General features: G+C 43.8%; 1 protein-coding gene across 1 annotated transcript; it reads right to left on the minus strand.

The window, feature by feature from the left end:
* Nucleotides 1-3,490: 3,490 nt before the first annotated feature.
* On the minus strand, nt 3,491-16,222 carry nadsyn1 (NAD synthetase 1). The gene is made up of 21 exons (NM_001126934.1): nt 16,054-16,222; nt 14,439-14,499; nt 13,645-13,761; nt 13,337-13,390; nt 12,575-12,664; nt 12,021-12,072; nt 11,549-11,637; nt 11,321-11,438; nt 10,867-10,998; nt 10,288-10,362; nt 9,501-9,625; nt 9,096-9,144; nt 8,826-8,928; nt 8,540-8,708; nt 8,315-8,450; nt 8,100-8,206; nt 7,554-7,685; nt 6,850-6,919; nt 5,313-5,441; nt 5,001-5,177; nt 3,491-3,681 (listed from the first exon to the last, which is right to left on the minus strand). The coding sequence occupies exons 1-21, from the start codon at nt 16,136-16,138 to the stop codon at nt 3,628-3,630; spliced, it is 2,124 nt and encodes a 707-aa protein (NP_001120406.1). The 5' UTR covers nt 16,139-16,222; the 3' UTR covers nt 3,491-3,627.
* Nucleotides 16,223-16,417: the final 195 nt, after the last annotated feature.

Below are 16,417 nucleotides of genomic sequence, written 5' to 3' on the forward strand. Positions count from 1 at the left end.
CGAAAATGTAAGTCGCCGGTGGGATGGCACACGCAGTGCAGGCGATTTCGGCAAATCACCGAAGTTGCCTCGCGAGGCATTTTCGGCGATTTGCCGAAATCGCGCCGCCGCGTGTGCCATCCCACCGGCGACTTACATTTTCGTCGGTGGGATGGCAACTGATGGCAACTCAGGGAGATTAGTCGCCCACGAACAGGGAGATTTGTCGCGGGCGACTAATCTCCCCGTGTGCCAGAGCCCTAACAAGGGAAGTTGGGGGGTTAGGAGGCGCTTTACAGGGTAGGGGCACAAAAAGCCGTCCCTGGTAACTGTAAGAACCTGGAACTGAGAATTCAAGTTCCAATACAGGGAAACATCATAGTTACATAGGGTGTACAGAGTCCATCAAGTTCAACCCTTCCAAGTAAACCCAGCACACACAACCTATACTAACCAATCTATACACTCACATACATAACTATATATACAACCAGTAATACTAACTGTAGATATTAGTATCACAATAGCATTGGATACTATACTTGTTCAAGAACTCATCTAGGCCCCTCTTAAAGGCATTAACAGAGTCTGCCATTACCACATCACTAGGAAGGGCATTCCCCAACCTCACTGCCCTCACCGTGAGGAACCCCCTACGCTGGTTCAAATGGAAGTTCTGTTCCTCTAATCTAAATGGGGGGCCTCTGGTGCGTTGATTGTTTTTATGGGAAACCCCTCCATCTGCCTATAATCCCCTCTAATGTATTTGTACAGAGTAACCATGTCCCCTCCCAAGCGCCTTTCTACAAAAACCCCCAGATCCTTCTCCATTAAGGATACCCCCAACACACTTCCATTCAGTAGATCAGGAACAAGCGTGTACTTCCCCAGTCTGACCTGCACCCAAACCAAACCTGCAATGGTCACCCCAATTTCAACCCTAACCCACCTGAACTGAGGGTAAACCTGCACATCTCCACCACAGATATTAGTTATATTTTATTCACTTTGGAACCCTTATTTAACAGAAAGAAATGGGACCTCCCATAGATCTAAAATTTTATAATCCCCTCACATAAAAGAGACTTGACCTAGCGGAGCAGCACAGGTCTCTCCATAGCAAGGGCAACTCTTTCAGCTACACTGATATATTTAAGATCTATGTATTTATGTATATTTTTATTTATATAGCGCTACTTATGTACGCAGCACTATACAGCACAACAATACATTAATACAACAAATGAGGTCATTACAATAATAGACACATAACACAAAATATGATAAAAATAAAAACAGTTGCATTAGAGTATGCCACTCTACGCTTCTTTATCATCTATATTTTCCACTCCCTTCCCCTTTAACTCATCATTTTATCTTTTTCCCTTATACTCCCTCCCCCCTTGCCTGCTTTCTCCTCTGCCTTCCCTTCTACTTTCCATTTCCTCTGATTTCCCTTTTTCCTTTCACAATGTTTCTCCTCTTGTCCTTTCCCCACAACTTTTTACTTCTCTCCTTTGCTTCCTCCTCCTTCCAGTTTCACCCTTTCCTTCTCTGTCTTTCTATTATCATCCTCCTCCTCATTGTTGCCTCCTCCAATATAACAATGATGTGCCAGGTTTAATATAGGGAACACAATGTTAATGGGGGCAACTTCCAGATTTAGTTTAGCCAGTAAAATCCATTATGTTTAGCTCTCCAAATTTGTTTTTCTTCCCAGAGCCTTACTGGCTGCCATGGAAAAGAATCCTGGCTACTGCAATTGCTTGGCATGTGGACTAGCAGTTAAGAATGAGGTCTGCTATCCAGAACTTGGGCAGAACCTTGGAATGATAACAGGTAGAGTGCAGTGTTATTATTCGTTATGCATTGATTTACAGTATTGTTTAGTCCCATCAGTCCCTGCCCCAATGAGCTTACAATCGAAGGACCCTATCCCATTCCCATCAGTCTCTGCCCTAGTTAAGCTTACAATCAAAGGTCCCTATCCCATTCCCATCAGTCCCTGCCCCAGTGAGCTTACAATCTAAGGTCCCTATCCCATTCCCATCAGTCCCTGCCCCAGTGAGCTTACAATCTAAGGTCCCTATCACATTCCCATCAGCCCCTGCCCCAGTGAGCTTACAATCTAAGGCCCCTATCCCATTCCCATCAGCCCCTGCCCCAGTGGAGCTTACAATCTAAGGTCCCTATCACATTCCCATCAGTCCCTGCCCCAGTGAGCTTACAATCTAAGGTCCATATCACATTCCCATCAGTCCCTGCCCCAGTGGAGCTTACAATCTAAGGTCCATATCACATTCCCATCAGTCCCTGCCCCAGTGAGCTTACAATCTAAGGTCCCTATCACATTCCCATCAGCCCCTGCCCCAGTGGAGCTTACAATCTAAGGTCCCTATCACATTCCCATCAGCCCCTGCCCCAGTGGAGCTTACAATCTAAGGTCCATATCACATTCCCATCAGTCCCTGCCCCAGTGGAGCTTACAATCTAAGGTCCATATCACATTCCCATCAGTCCCTGCCCCAGTGGAGCTTACAATCTAAGGTCCATATCACATTCCCATCAGTCCCTGCCCCAGTGGAGCTTACAATCTAATGTCCCTATCACATTCTCATCAGCCTGTCCCAGTGGAGCTTACAATCTAAGGCCCCTATTAGTCATGCAGCCTAAGGCCAAGTAATAGCCTGTATGTGTTTGGAGAAAAACCCAGGGTACCCAGATAAAACACATGCCAGCACAGGGAGACCATACAAACCCAGGACCCCAGTGCTGCAAGGCTTTATGAAGAAGAGCAACTACACATGAAGGGCACAGAAGACTCTAAAGTCTGTTAATAGCCCGTGCAGAGTTAGAATATAACCCTTTGTCTAGAACATGCATTCCCCTGTGATAGGCACCATTCTAAAACAGACCGCTAGCAAGCTATTATAAAGCATATAATACATAGTCATGTGACAGAGTCTCTTTGCCCCTGGGTAGCCTTCTTGGTTAGTGGTGCTGTAGAGGGGATACAATTGGGAATCCTCCCTGAGAGAGACCGGGACAGACAAAACTGTGGGCAGACTGTGCAGGCATGTTACGTATATCCGTGAGTTGTCATGGCCAACTGGCCCACTCATAGGGCAGCCTTGCTAACTGGTATGGGGCTCCAAGATTTCTGATGGTGGCAAGTTATACAGGCGGGGTATGACAATGTACAGATTTTAGATGCACATCATCCTTAAAGGAGTTGTTCGCCTTTGAAACGTTTTTAAAATGATGTCAAAGTGCTATTCTGAGATAATTTGCAATTGGTCTTCATTTTTTATTATTTGTGGTTTTTAAATTATTTAGCTTTTTGTTCAGCAGCTCTCCAGTTTGGAATTTCAACAGCTACCTGGTTGCTGGGGTCCAAATGACCCTAGCAACCACGCAGTGATTTGAATGAGAGACTATGGGGGGGGGGGGAATATGAAGGTGTAAAGGTTTTTCTTTTGTCTTTACAATAAGATTGCTTTTTGTAATGAGGTTTTTTTTTTTTTTAATTTAGCAGCTCGTAAATAAGAAAGATAATTTTATTGTCATTTCATACAATTGCTTCTATTAATGGTATATTTAGATGTAGTGATTTCTGCAGAAAATGCAAATTCCACTGCGGATCTGAACTCAGTCGATCTCTTCAGATATATTAGCGTCTCTGTTCCTTTCCAAATGGGACACCTGCAACCCAAGAGAATGCCAGAGAGTGAGAAGCAAATACATGTACAGGGTCTGGGATCCATTATCCGGAACCCTTTATCTACAAAGCTCTGTATTATGTGACAGCCATCTCCCACATGTTTTAAACTGATGTCCTTTTTCTCTGTAATAATAAGACAGTACCTGTACTTGATCCCAACTAACATATAATTACCCCTTATTGGGGCAGAACAGCCCTATTGGGTTTATTTCATGGTTAAATGATTCCCTTTTCTCTGTAATAATAAAACAGTACCTGTACTTGATCCCAACTAAGATATAATTACCCCTTATTGGGGCAGAACAGCCCTATTGGGTTTATTTAATGGTTAAATGATTCCCTTTTCTCTGTAATAATAAAACAGTACCTGTACTTGATCCCAACTAAGATATAATTACCCCTTATTGGGGGCAGAACAGCCCTATTGGGTTTATTTAATGGTTAAATGATTCCCTTTTCTCTGTAATAATAAAACAGTACCTGTACTTGATCCCAACTAAGATATAATTACCCCTTATTGGGGGCAGAACAGCCCTATTGGGTTTATTTAATGGTTAAATGATTCCCTTTTCTCTGTAATAATAAAACAGTACCTGTACTTGATCCCAACTAAATCCTTATTGGGGCAAAACTATCCTATTGGGTTTATTTAATGCTTAAATTATTATTTTAGTGCCCCAAATGTGTGAAGATCCAAATGACTGAAAGATCCCTTATCCAGAACACCTCAGGTCATGAGCATTCTGGATAACAGCTAAGATAGCAATGGGCTTTGCCTTTAAAGAAAAGCTAAAAAAAAAAACAACTTGCTTTGTCTTTTAAGGTCACAGGACTGGCTTCCATTTGACTCTGGGTCACAATGGGAATTAAAGCCCAGATAGTCAGGTGACGGCATGTATTTTAAAGGAGCACTGTGTTCTTATTCAAATAACTGCTACCTTTAAAATCAGCCTGACTCAATTAACATTAAGTCCTCACTTTCTATTTCTGTGGTTTTTGAAGTTTTTAGCTTTTTGTTCAGCAGCTCTCCAGTTTGGAATTTCAGCAGCTATGTGGTTGCTGGGGTCCATTTCACCCTAACAACAGGCAGTGGTTTAAATGAGAAACTGGTATATGAATAGGAAAGGGGCTGAATAGGGCCCTACCTCTGCCGCAAGTCCAGTGGGCTTCAAAGTATTCTGTCCACAGTGATACAAGTTGCCTGGCAGGCCCCTCTGGGGGGGTATCCATGGTAGTTATATACAGTATATGTGTGTGTTTTAAATGTACCCCCAGTGGGTAGGGTACATACACCACTTACCTCATTATCAATGCAACGAAACTGCCAGTTCCAAGCCGTGTTGTACAGAAAGGGCCGCAAATCAAATCGGTTATCATCTGGGCTATAGCTCTCGGCGTGGTAAGCGGGAGTGAGGGTGGTCATTTTGTGCCTATTGATAGAATACGTCCTGAAGAAATGCTTGACTTTGTCTGCCACCTTTAAGAAGGAAGTGGAAATATTTTACCCGAGAGCAAGATCGGGCTTTTAATCGTACCCACTCTCTGCATCTAACATTGAATTCCTTAAAGGGATGCCGTCATGCTAATTATAGATAAAGCATCAATTAGTTACCTGTTTTGGGGTGCATATGTTTTTCCACATAAGCAGCAGTTTGCAGAACATGCTGTAGGGTCCGGCTTTCAGAACTTTCCTCAGTTTCCCATAAACAGAGAGCTCGGCATAAGTCATTCCCATGTCATCCTGAAGGCGGTAATATTGAGGCGCTATTAATCAGTTGCTCTATGTCAGATATCTAGGATTACTCTAAAGCGGCACTGGCAAGTCCAGACTGAGATTCAAAATAGACCCATATCTCTCAGACTGCATTGTCGTTTGTATGGTGTATTCATAAATTCAAAAAAACACATTCCAAATATTTTTTCTGGGGTACTTTTACTGGTTTCGCAGGTAGAGGACCAATAAAATTTTAAGAATTTCAAAGCCTGTCAAATGTATTCTTTTATCACTTGTTGCAGCTTGGAAGAGCTGCCAGCAGCCAAATACCAAACCCACACAGCAAAAGGATCTGCAAGCAAAATGCTTATAACACGGTCCAGTAAACCAGTGTTTTTCAACCTTTTTTGGGCAAAGGCACACTTGTTTCATGAAAAAAATCACGAGGCACACCACCATTAGAAAATGTTAAAAAATTTAACTCTGTGCCCAGCAGCAGTGCCCCCCTAGTACACTGGTGCCCAGCAGCAGTGCCCCCCTAGTACATTGGTGCCCAGCAGCAGTGCCCCCCTAGTACATTGGTGCCAAGAGCAGTGCCCCCCTAGTACATTGGTGCCCAGCAGCAGTGCCCCCCTAGTACATTGGTGCCAAGAGCAGTGCCCCCCTAATACACTGGTGCCCAGCAGCAGTGCCCCCCTAGTACACTGGTGCCAAGAGCAGTGCCCCCCTAGTACATTGGTGCCCAGCAGCAGTGCCCCCCTAGTACATTGGTGCCAAGAGCAGTGCCCCCCTAGTACATTGGTGCCCAGCAGCAGTGCCCCCCAGTACATTGGTGCCAAGAGCCAGCCCCCCTAGTACATTGGTGCCCAGCAGCAGTGCCCCCATAAGTCAGTGTGCCCCGTGGCCCCCCCTAATACATTGGTGCCCATCAGCATTTTACTTCTGCTCTTCGGCGGCTTCAGCAGCATCTTCCCCTCACGCGCGCCACCTCTGCACTTCTGCCTACACGCGACCGCACACAGGCCCTTTTATAACGTTGCGCCCCGTGCGTACTGACGTCACCCGTACACACGGGGCGCAACCAATGACAGGGCCCGGATTTTATTAAAGTAACAATTGCGGCCCTGCCTACGGCACACCAGGCAACATCTCGCGGCACAGCGGTTGAAAAACGCTGCAGTAAACCATAGCAACCAATAAGCAGTTAAGTCTCATGTGTCTGGTATTAAATAATATTATATATATATATATATATATATATATATACACACAAACAGAAGAGTGATTGGCCTTTTGGCTGTAGTGCACAGCCAATGAGCTCATGATTAAGCCAACCACACCATATCAGACCCTCCTCTACACAAGACTCATCTCATACATTCATTTGTACAGAGACGCACATGGAGCAATGCATTACAGGATTCTCAGTGTTTACCTCGTCGGTCTGAGACACTTTTCCATCAGTGAGGGGCTCCAGTTCTGCCGTAGGGGGAGCGGACATTATTCTGCAAATAAAAGTATTGATTAAATAATCTCCTTTTCCAAGTCAGATCCTAGCTTGTAGTTTTGGAGATATGGGCCACATGACTTTGGTGGTTTTAATTAGTGGTTTCAGCAAACAAAATATACCTACAACCCTTGAATACTTTGAGAATAGTTTAGTAAATCTATCCCTAAGTCTACTAAGTTTTTTCCCTTTAAAATCCTAAAGGAGAACTAAACCCTTGTTACAACCCTAGGCTGCCTCCAGTGGACTCCTACCCCTTCTGACCTGCACTACTGGGGAACCTGAATACTGCTGCAGCTGGTTATAACAGACAGAGTAGCTCAGTGAGGGTAGTGGGTACAGGCTTGTGCTGCTTGATGTCCCTCTCTGCCATCTTGCGCCAGCTCTAAGTCAACTTCAACTCTGCGTGTCATGGAGAAGAGGGTATCATGCATCACATGATGGCACCCTCCAACCCAACTGTGCTGCTTTTCTCTTTATAACCAGGCATAGCAAATGGGGCAACATTGGGGTGTTCCAAGGTGTAGTTTGAGAAGGGGGGTTCTGGAGGGGGTGAGGGTTTTAACAAGGGTTTCGTTCTCCTTCAATAATAGAATAAGAAAATAGAAAAGTCAGCAAAATGCACAACTTACCCTTTCAGAGCATGTAGCTGGAATCTGTCGATAGAATACTGGATGAAACCTCTCAGGTCAGTCTTACTGATTCCACCAATCGGATTGAGGTCGGCACTGGAGCAGTCATACTTGGTCAGATAGCCACGGAGACTTGGAAAGAGAAAAAAAATGCTCACTAAATGTGCCACAACAGATGCCATACTGATACTTTCCATCAGCTTAGTTGCCAATATTCTGCAGCAAGATGAATAGGCATTCGTCATACTGCTGATCTGGTAAAGGCAAATCCTGCCCAACCTAAGGGTGAAGACACACAGAGCTACTAGTAGCAGCTACTTGTCACAGCTACTAAAATAGGCAATGCTGATCATTTACTGATCGTCCCTATGTGTGTTTTAGCAGAGGCAATTTTCAGTACTGTATTTGGTGGGGTATTTTCTGGTGTTTAGTGTAGCAGTGTAGAGTTTGCGCCTATTCTGCTAATCTATACTATATCTGTGCAAGATAAATAACTTAGATAACAGAACCTAAAACTGCGTTAAAAAGAACCCATAGTCCAAAAACCTTTCATCCACATTGGCAGATCCAAGCACCAGCAGCCCACCTTCCAAGCCCCGAGCCCAGAGGCTTAGCTGTGCAAACAAGTAGGCAATTACCATGCGGATCCGAGCCTGCAAGAGAGGGAAACTGGATCAGTACAGGGCTATTTTTAAAATCTACCTGCCCCTTAAGCAGACTCAATACTAAGTAGCAGCTGTGGCACTATCTTGCACCCATACCTGCACATTCTGTAGTGCTAAATTCTCTCTTCCGCTTCCTCCATGGGCACGGAACTTTGGAACTTTTCCAGTCACCACCTGAAATATGTTCATGATCGCTTTCACTGCCCCATCTATTTTAGGTGTCAAATGATAGCTAAATATAAAAAAAGGGAAAATGGTTGCAGTTAACTGGCTGCTTGGGTATTTGGGGACCCCCAATGCTGACCCTTAGCTGCCATGTACCTGCCTATTTGTTCTGCCAGATGCTTGGCTCTGTCGTGTGTGTCTTGGGAGGAATTCTCACTGGCCATGTAGCAAGTGGTTAATATACGTTTGCACAAGTCCTGGGGGCTTGTGGGCAGGTAAGTGTCATCCTGAACTATGCCCTGAACTTCTGTCAAGACGTCACCATCTACAATTGTAAATTAAGTTATTGATAAGAAAGAGACATATGCCATAGTGCTGCTAAGAAAGTGCTAATTCCTACACAAACACAAGGACATAGGCATGGCTATACAGAAATACTTACTGCCTGTGGCCACTGCCTCACACACCAGGGTACACATGGAATACACAATACATGCCACTGCTGAACTATCAACCCCACCGCTGAGGGGAAGGAGAAATCCAGACTGAAAAACAGATACATAGTTGGGTAACTTGGCACCAAAGTGAGTGGGGTAATAACTTACTTGCATGGCCTTAATTCTATATAGACACTCAAGAGCCTGAGCTGAGGGCAATAGCTTTAGGGGGGGGGTGGCCCTCTGGTGTCTATAGGAAACTAGTTTCATCTTACCTGCTTGCTGCGTCGTAAATAGTCCCAAAGCCAGCATGCTGGACCTAGGCTAAAATAAGCAATATTAGATATTAATGCAACTAAGCATAAGGCATGACTCTTGTAAGTGAGACACTGGGATTGACATTACTGTGGCCCTAAATATATAATATAAGCTCTATCCTCAGATTCTATTGGGGTTATATAATAAAAAGCACTAGGTTTGCCCAGGAGCAGTAACCCACCGCAACCAATCAGCAGGTAGCATTTCCTGGTCACCTATTTAAAAGCAAACATCTTATTGGTTGCTATGGGTTACCGCTACTGGGCAAACTTAGTGTCTTTTATTACATATGGGTTATACCCCTTCCCTCATTCATACAGAGGTTTAATTAGGAGAAGATTCCAATATAAGAATCTAAATACCTTATTTCCTCCTCTGGGGTGTGGTATTTCCATTGAATTAGGTCATTGGTGGGCAAGTCTAAATCATCAAATGATGACAGGGAGAAATCCACGTGCACCCTGTGGAACGGTCTCACTCGGCTTGCCTAAAATAAAGAATTAACCAGCATTCTGTTCAATGCAGGGGCAATTCCAAGCCTTTTGAAAATGGCTTATTAATTATGAATTAGTTTGGGGGGGCTGGGTGGTAATACACTGGGAATATCTCTGTGTGGCGTTGCCATTTGGGCATGGGATGGGGTGAGCCACGTGGACATGGAAGCACCTGGGAGGGTTCCTAGTTGCTCAAGAAGCAACGGCTTTATTGGTGTCTGCTCTACTACACAGCTTGCCAATCAATATATCACTTAATAAGCTACAGTGGGTCATTTTATTTGCGGAAATGGGGCAGGTACATTGTGTTTGTGAGCCCAAAGGATTGCCAGCACCATGGAGGTGGAAAGACATTAGAAGCAATACAAAAATACCACAGACAAAATGGATATTTACACCCCCCCTTTTTCTACCTTATGGGTACAGAGATCCCAGTCAATGGTGGGGTCCAGAGAACAGTTGAGCAGGGCCGCAATGAAACATGGGTTGGTAATGGAGTCTGACAGTGAAGATGCCTCCCGAGCGGTCCCTCAGGTCTTATGGCATGTTTGCCCTGCCCCTGCTCTGATTTCTGCTGATCAGCACTAAGCATGCCCAGTAAGCACCTACAGCAGCCCAGAACTGATCAGCTTCTCTATATTCTGAAGGCCCTTACCGAAATGCACCGAGACGAAATCTGAGCCCTATAGCTCCGGACGTCTTCCAAATCCAGCGTTGCCGTTAGAACTTCCTTAGGGACAATAAACAAATATGGGATTCATTTTACCCTGCAGAAATAACAACTTGAACAAAGCAAAGAGCCCATCCCTAAAGTAAATCACACGATAAAATATTTTCCAGGGTATCCAAGCACTCCCATGAGGATGGGATCCCCAAAAGCTACCTGCCCAAACTCCGCTAACAAGAACCTCTTGATTTACATGCATAATTACATGGCGGCACCATTAATGGGATGGGGGTGGTGCAATTCTTGTGGATTACACATGGAAATGGTACTTCTGCCAATAGGACGACTGCACCCCTCCCTTCCCAGTATAACACATCTGGTTCTCCAGTGCCATTGGTTGGAGTGCCGGTCCCTACTGTAATATGATGTTGCCTACAGCTATTTAGTCAGTGATGCTGACAGGTTCCTGTTGTGCCGAGAAATGTGTATAGCGCTGAACTCAATCACCTGTAAAATGGCATGAATCCATTTGTTATGGTATAAAAAGAGTTAAGTTATTGAACCTACCACATCAGTAAGTGAAAACTGGGATCCCTGAGCCACGATATCGCCATTGAGGGACACCATGGCACAGCCATCGAAGTACAGTCTGTCGCTGTCACATCCTTTCATGTTGGAAAGAAGATAAATTCCCCCATTCTATAACACAAACATGAACAGATTTTAGGGAAATATGCAATGCAGACTGCCTGGTTAGCTGTCTTTCCTTAAGCATTTGGTTTGGGGCAAGAGGGCAGCCACTGGGGGATGATTTTGTGAAGCTGGGGAGGGGGACAAAATAAAACAGCTGCCATGCATGGCCCCTATACCTTCTATCTATGTGCCCCCAGACCAATAGGTTAGATACTGTACAGGATTGGCCCCATATAAAGAAGTGAATAAATAAGACCCTTGGTGAGACCTCGTTGGAGTCCTTTCTGCCTCCATAAAGTATCACCAGAAGGGTGCACAGGGCACTTACCTTTGCTGTCGTAGACTTGATTAGATCTACCCTTAAGTAGGCTTTCCTCAGTTCATGGTGACTGGCAGAGCCATTTGTAATTATCTCCACTCCGTCCAGCCCCATGTCGATGTGTGGGCTGTGAGAAGCAGAAAGCCATAGGGCTTTAGAGAAATTTATATTCAGGCACAATACAGCATCCCTTACTAAGGAAGCCTAGTGAGATAAGTTCCTTACAAATGAACCTACCTATTAGGTGCCCACAATTCTTCACAGATTTCAGTGCCCACGCATGTGTCCTTTGTTGCTATAACAGCATCACCAAACGGTACAGTGATCTAAATTAGGGGCAAGAAGAATCATAGATTAGAAACAAAGAAAAATTCCTCATGGCCTAATGGGAGCTTGTAGGTGTGGGTGTGCTGTGGCCACTGTTCTACACACGACCAACTGCACTGTACCAACTTGATCGCTTTTAGCAGGTAAAAAATCCGAGAGAACAGTTTGGCAAAAATATTGCATTCCTGTAGCCCACAAAACATGAAACCATAAATAATAGCAAGGATCATAATAAAAACCAATATGGTAGCCAATCACAATCAAGAATATTACCATAATAGTAGGTACTCTGATGGGACTGGTGGATGATTTGGTGAAGTGGGAAGTCGAACCCCTGGGCAGAAATTCAAGCTACCCAAACTGAAGTAAGGGAATTCCTTACCTGGCCAGTTATGCATTGAATTGTTCTTGGCAGGAAAAAGTCTTCCACCTCTCTAAGGGAAAAACATTAAAATGACATTCAGTTTACAAAAGAATTGTTATAAAAGTAAGACTTCTAATTGCATTTGATAGGTCTGATTTCTAATGCAAAAACCACGGGCATTTTGAATATTAGCCACGGACCCAGCCACTCAAGACATAGTCAGCAGATTATCAGACAAAAACAGGGGCCAAAATAGGGTTGCCTAGCTGATAACATACCAGCCACGGCCCAAGTCCCACTCCTGCACCATGGGCCAGTAAGGAGGTGGCAACCCTAGGCCAAAACTATAGCCTGAGCAATGGGGGGAATGACCAGATATCCACTGGGAAGGATTGGAAATCTGATGGACTTGGGCTTCATCAGGCCCTTTTTATCATCTCATCAATGGCCCACAAATTGGCAAATGGAAATGGAGCCAGTAATATTATCGATTCACTCAAATTTCTTGGCAATCAAATGAAAAGCCCCCCGCCCCAGTAGGATTATGTGAAACGATTAACAATCTCGTTTACCGTATTCTGCTCCACGGTGTGAACCAGCGCAGTTCCCGGTAGTTCCCTTCATTGGCCATGACCATTTTTGGCCGTATAAGAAGTATTTTCCTTCAAATACAATAAAAGTGTTAACAAAGATGGCCGAGGCACAGTAATGCAGCTAGTTGGCTCCCCAGTTCATGAAAGGCATTACCATCAGAATATGTGGGGTGTTTATAAAACAGAGCCTATACATTGTATGTGTACATTGGCTGGGCCCCCTCTATATTCCACACACACCCCTGGCATCTTCAAAATGGGACTTTTTAAGCTCTACATTTTGGTGGGCAATAATACGGCTATTTTAATGCAAGGCAATGATGGCTGTGAAATCCTGTTGCTCACACAGGAAGTGCAGGCCCCGTCACTTCCTGTTAGTTGGTAACCTCCCATACCTAGACACAAAATGGGGGGTAGTGGCAGGATTTCCAGTCCAGAGCGATACAGAGATGCAATCCAACTGCTTCACAAAATGGTTGTCACAATCGCAGCGCCATAGCTGAGCACATTTGAACTCCCAGAGTACTACTAGCAATGTAATAAAAAGTGTAAAGTTTGCCTGTCAGTAACCCATAGCAACAGATGTTTGTACAGCTCACCAGTAAATGCTAGCTGCTGATTGGTTGCTATGGGTTACTAGGTTTACATTACCCCCCATTATGGTTTACCCCCATAAACAGTAACTGGATCTAAGGATTTCCCCCCTTTGCAGAGGCAGTATATTTTTTAGGGACCAGTTACCTGTTCAGGAATATTACCCGACAGTTATAGCGGACATTTTTGTGCATCACAGGCCTGCAAATAAAAAGGGGACATATTTAATAAAATAGCAAAAAAAAATTTCTTTCCTCATTGTCTAGTCTTACATGACATGCTCCTCCCATTTACCCAGCATTCTAATTGAATGTATCATGAATGGAGCAAAACACACCTAGATATTAGGAAGCACCAAAATAAACTAATTCTTTCTCGCTGCCTGGAAAATATATATATATATGTTGTATATGACTATTTGGGTCATTTGGAATAGAAATTAAAAAGAGACTCACATGCCCACGTCACAGATAATATCCGTTGTTTCCGGAGATTCCAGCAGCTTGGCCAGAACTTGGAATGAATGAAATATGGTGTCGGACTCATAGAAGTGATCGGAGCAGCCATAACCACTGAATGGCAAGAAAAATCCCATTGGTAATGTCATATTCACGGCTCAGGGTCACCGTGAATGTAAGTTTAACAGCTTCCTAGCAGTCCTGACATAGAACAGGCCTATGTGTAACAAGGTAAGTAATGGACTATATAAACTTTTATGGCCGATATACGCCTGATACAAGGGGTAGTTAACCCTTAAATTCATTTTTAGCATGATGTAACAGTTATATTCTGAGGCAAAACTGCAAATGGCCTTCATTTTCTTCACGTTTGGGCATTTCAGCATTTATCTGGTTGCTAAGATCCAATTTACCCTAGCAACCAGGCAGTGGTATAAATGAGACTGAAATATGACTAGGAGATCTATGAATAGAAAGAAGAGAAAGTACCAATAACAATTAAATCATAGCCTTGTAGAGTAGAAGTTTTTTTTGTAAAAAAGCAACAAAAAGAAGGGAGAGTATTGAATAACTATGAAAAATGAAGAGCAATTCAATAGCACCTTCTATAACATTGTAAAAGTAACAATCTGCCCAGATATCTTTCCAATATATAATGGGAATGGATCAGTGTGTTTATTGGGACTGCATAGACCCGCATTGTCATCTGAAGGTTGGCCCAGGCAGATCTGCATGGGTATGCCCGGCTTTACCTTAAAAAGAAAATTCTAATTCTGAAACGCGTTTCTCACCAGATTTCAAGTTCTGGGCCGAGTCTGTAACGGGCTTTTTTCTCCTTAGCGATACTGATGCCTAAAAAATAAAATATGTTTCCAATAAATACCTGTAAACTAGACCTCGACATAAAACAAAATTATGCCAATTCTGGGACTGGCAACCATGCCTATGGATCTAAAGGCAACCACTTAAAAGAACAGTAACACCAAAAAATGAAAGTGTATAAAAGTAATGACAATATAATGTACTGTTGCCCTGCATTGCTACAACTGGTGTGTTTGCCTCAGAAAGACTACTATAGTTTATATAAGTAAGCTGCTGTGTAGCCATGGGGGCAGCCATTCAAGCTGGAAAAAAGGAGAAAAGGCACAGGTTACTTAGCAGATAACAGATAAACCCCCATTATATGGGACTTATCTACTAGTTATCTGCTACGTAACCTGTGCCTTTTCTCCTTTTTTCCAGCTTGAATGGCTGCCCCCATGGCTACACAGCAGCTTATTTATATAGTAGCTTTTCTGTAGCAAAAACACCAGTTTTTTTCAGAGCAACAGCACATTATATTTTAATTACTTTAAAACACTTTCATTTTTTGATGTTACTGTTCCAAATACCCCCTGCGTGGTACAGAAGTGCAAGTGTAGTTGCTAGTCATTGCCACATGGGGGCTACATTTTCATATTTTAAAGGGGATGTAAACCCCTCACCTGCTCAACCAAACTTTACTCAGTTGTTGTACAAATCCCATAATAATTTAATGTAGGGTTGACAACTCTGCCAGTTGTCTTACCCGGGCAGGGGGCAGAATTTTGATGTCATGGGGCGGGGCTATGATGCAGCGATTGTTGAGTTGCAAGGTCTATTTCTAGGCCTGGAAAGCTCCAATAGCCAATCAGAGGCAGAGCGGCTAATCTTAAAGCAAATTAAATCTGGAAACAAACTCTTTTCGCAATTAGGGAAATCCGGACCTGCAATCGCTGCCTGTCGCTGGGAGATTGAGGACTGCACTGCAGGGATAGTTGAGAAAACAAAGAATTCCTCATGGCTACTTGTCCATACCTTGGCAAAAGGATAGCAAAGGAAGCATAATACATCTCCATTTACAGTTTGGATCAGTACTATGCCCCCTGTGCCTGATAATAGACCCCCACATCCAATGAGCATAGTATTAATTATGGGACCTGGAGCTGAGGCTTCATTTTCCCCATTATTTTCCCCATTTTTTTCCCACATTACATTGCCTATGGGGTCCTAATAATGAAATGCTCCATCAACACCCCATGTCTACTCCTCCCAACTGAATTTTCTGTGTTTATTTGAAGTAATACATTAGTTAGCGCTGCACAAACACATAGTACAGAAGCAATGGCACCCCCTAGTGGTAATAAATAAATTCTGCAGTTCTGAGCAGTTATCACACTGGAGCCCTACAGAAATCTGCAGGAATGGTAAGCACAATGCGCATGCTTCTGTAACAATAATTTGCAAGGCTTTGCAAATGTTACTAAACTACAAAGCCCAGAATGCTCAGCGCAAGTAGCGCTTAACGGGCTTGGAGTTCTTGAAGTATAGCAGTAGCACCTGCACAGCCAGACAGGAGCTGAGACCTACGGGCAGAGTTGCACTTACTTCGCAAGATCCGATTTAAATTGCCTTCAAAATCCAGAGCCCACTGGTTTAATGCACAGGTGGCCACAGTCACCTTCCTGCCCATGGTGTCAGTAAGGGACAGGGGGCAAAGAGCAAACCTTCCCCGCTATAAGGGCTGCACAGGGGATTGTGCAGGGGAGCTGTTTCCGTCAATTGCAAGCCCCTCCCTAAGCTCAGTTTCCTCTTCCTGAAGGGCTGGCAGAGCCTGTGTGTGTGACTGGCAGCCAGGAGTTCCTGTATCTCTCACATCAGCAATTCATTATAGGGTTGTGCCAGTCACACAGTCACCAGTTTATCTCTTAAACACTGAATTATGATTGTGCATCTGCTTTCTACTAATTCC

This window comes from Xenopus tropicalis, chromosome 4 (genome assembly GCF_000004195.4).
Source record: "Xenopus tropicalis strain Nigerian chromosome 4, UCB_Xtro_10.0, whole genome shotgun sequence".
Lineage (NCBI taxonomy): Eukaryota > Metazoa > Chordata > Amphibia > Anura > Pipidae > Xenopus > Xenopus tropicalis.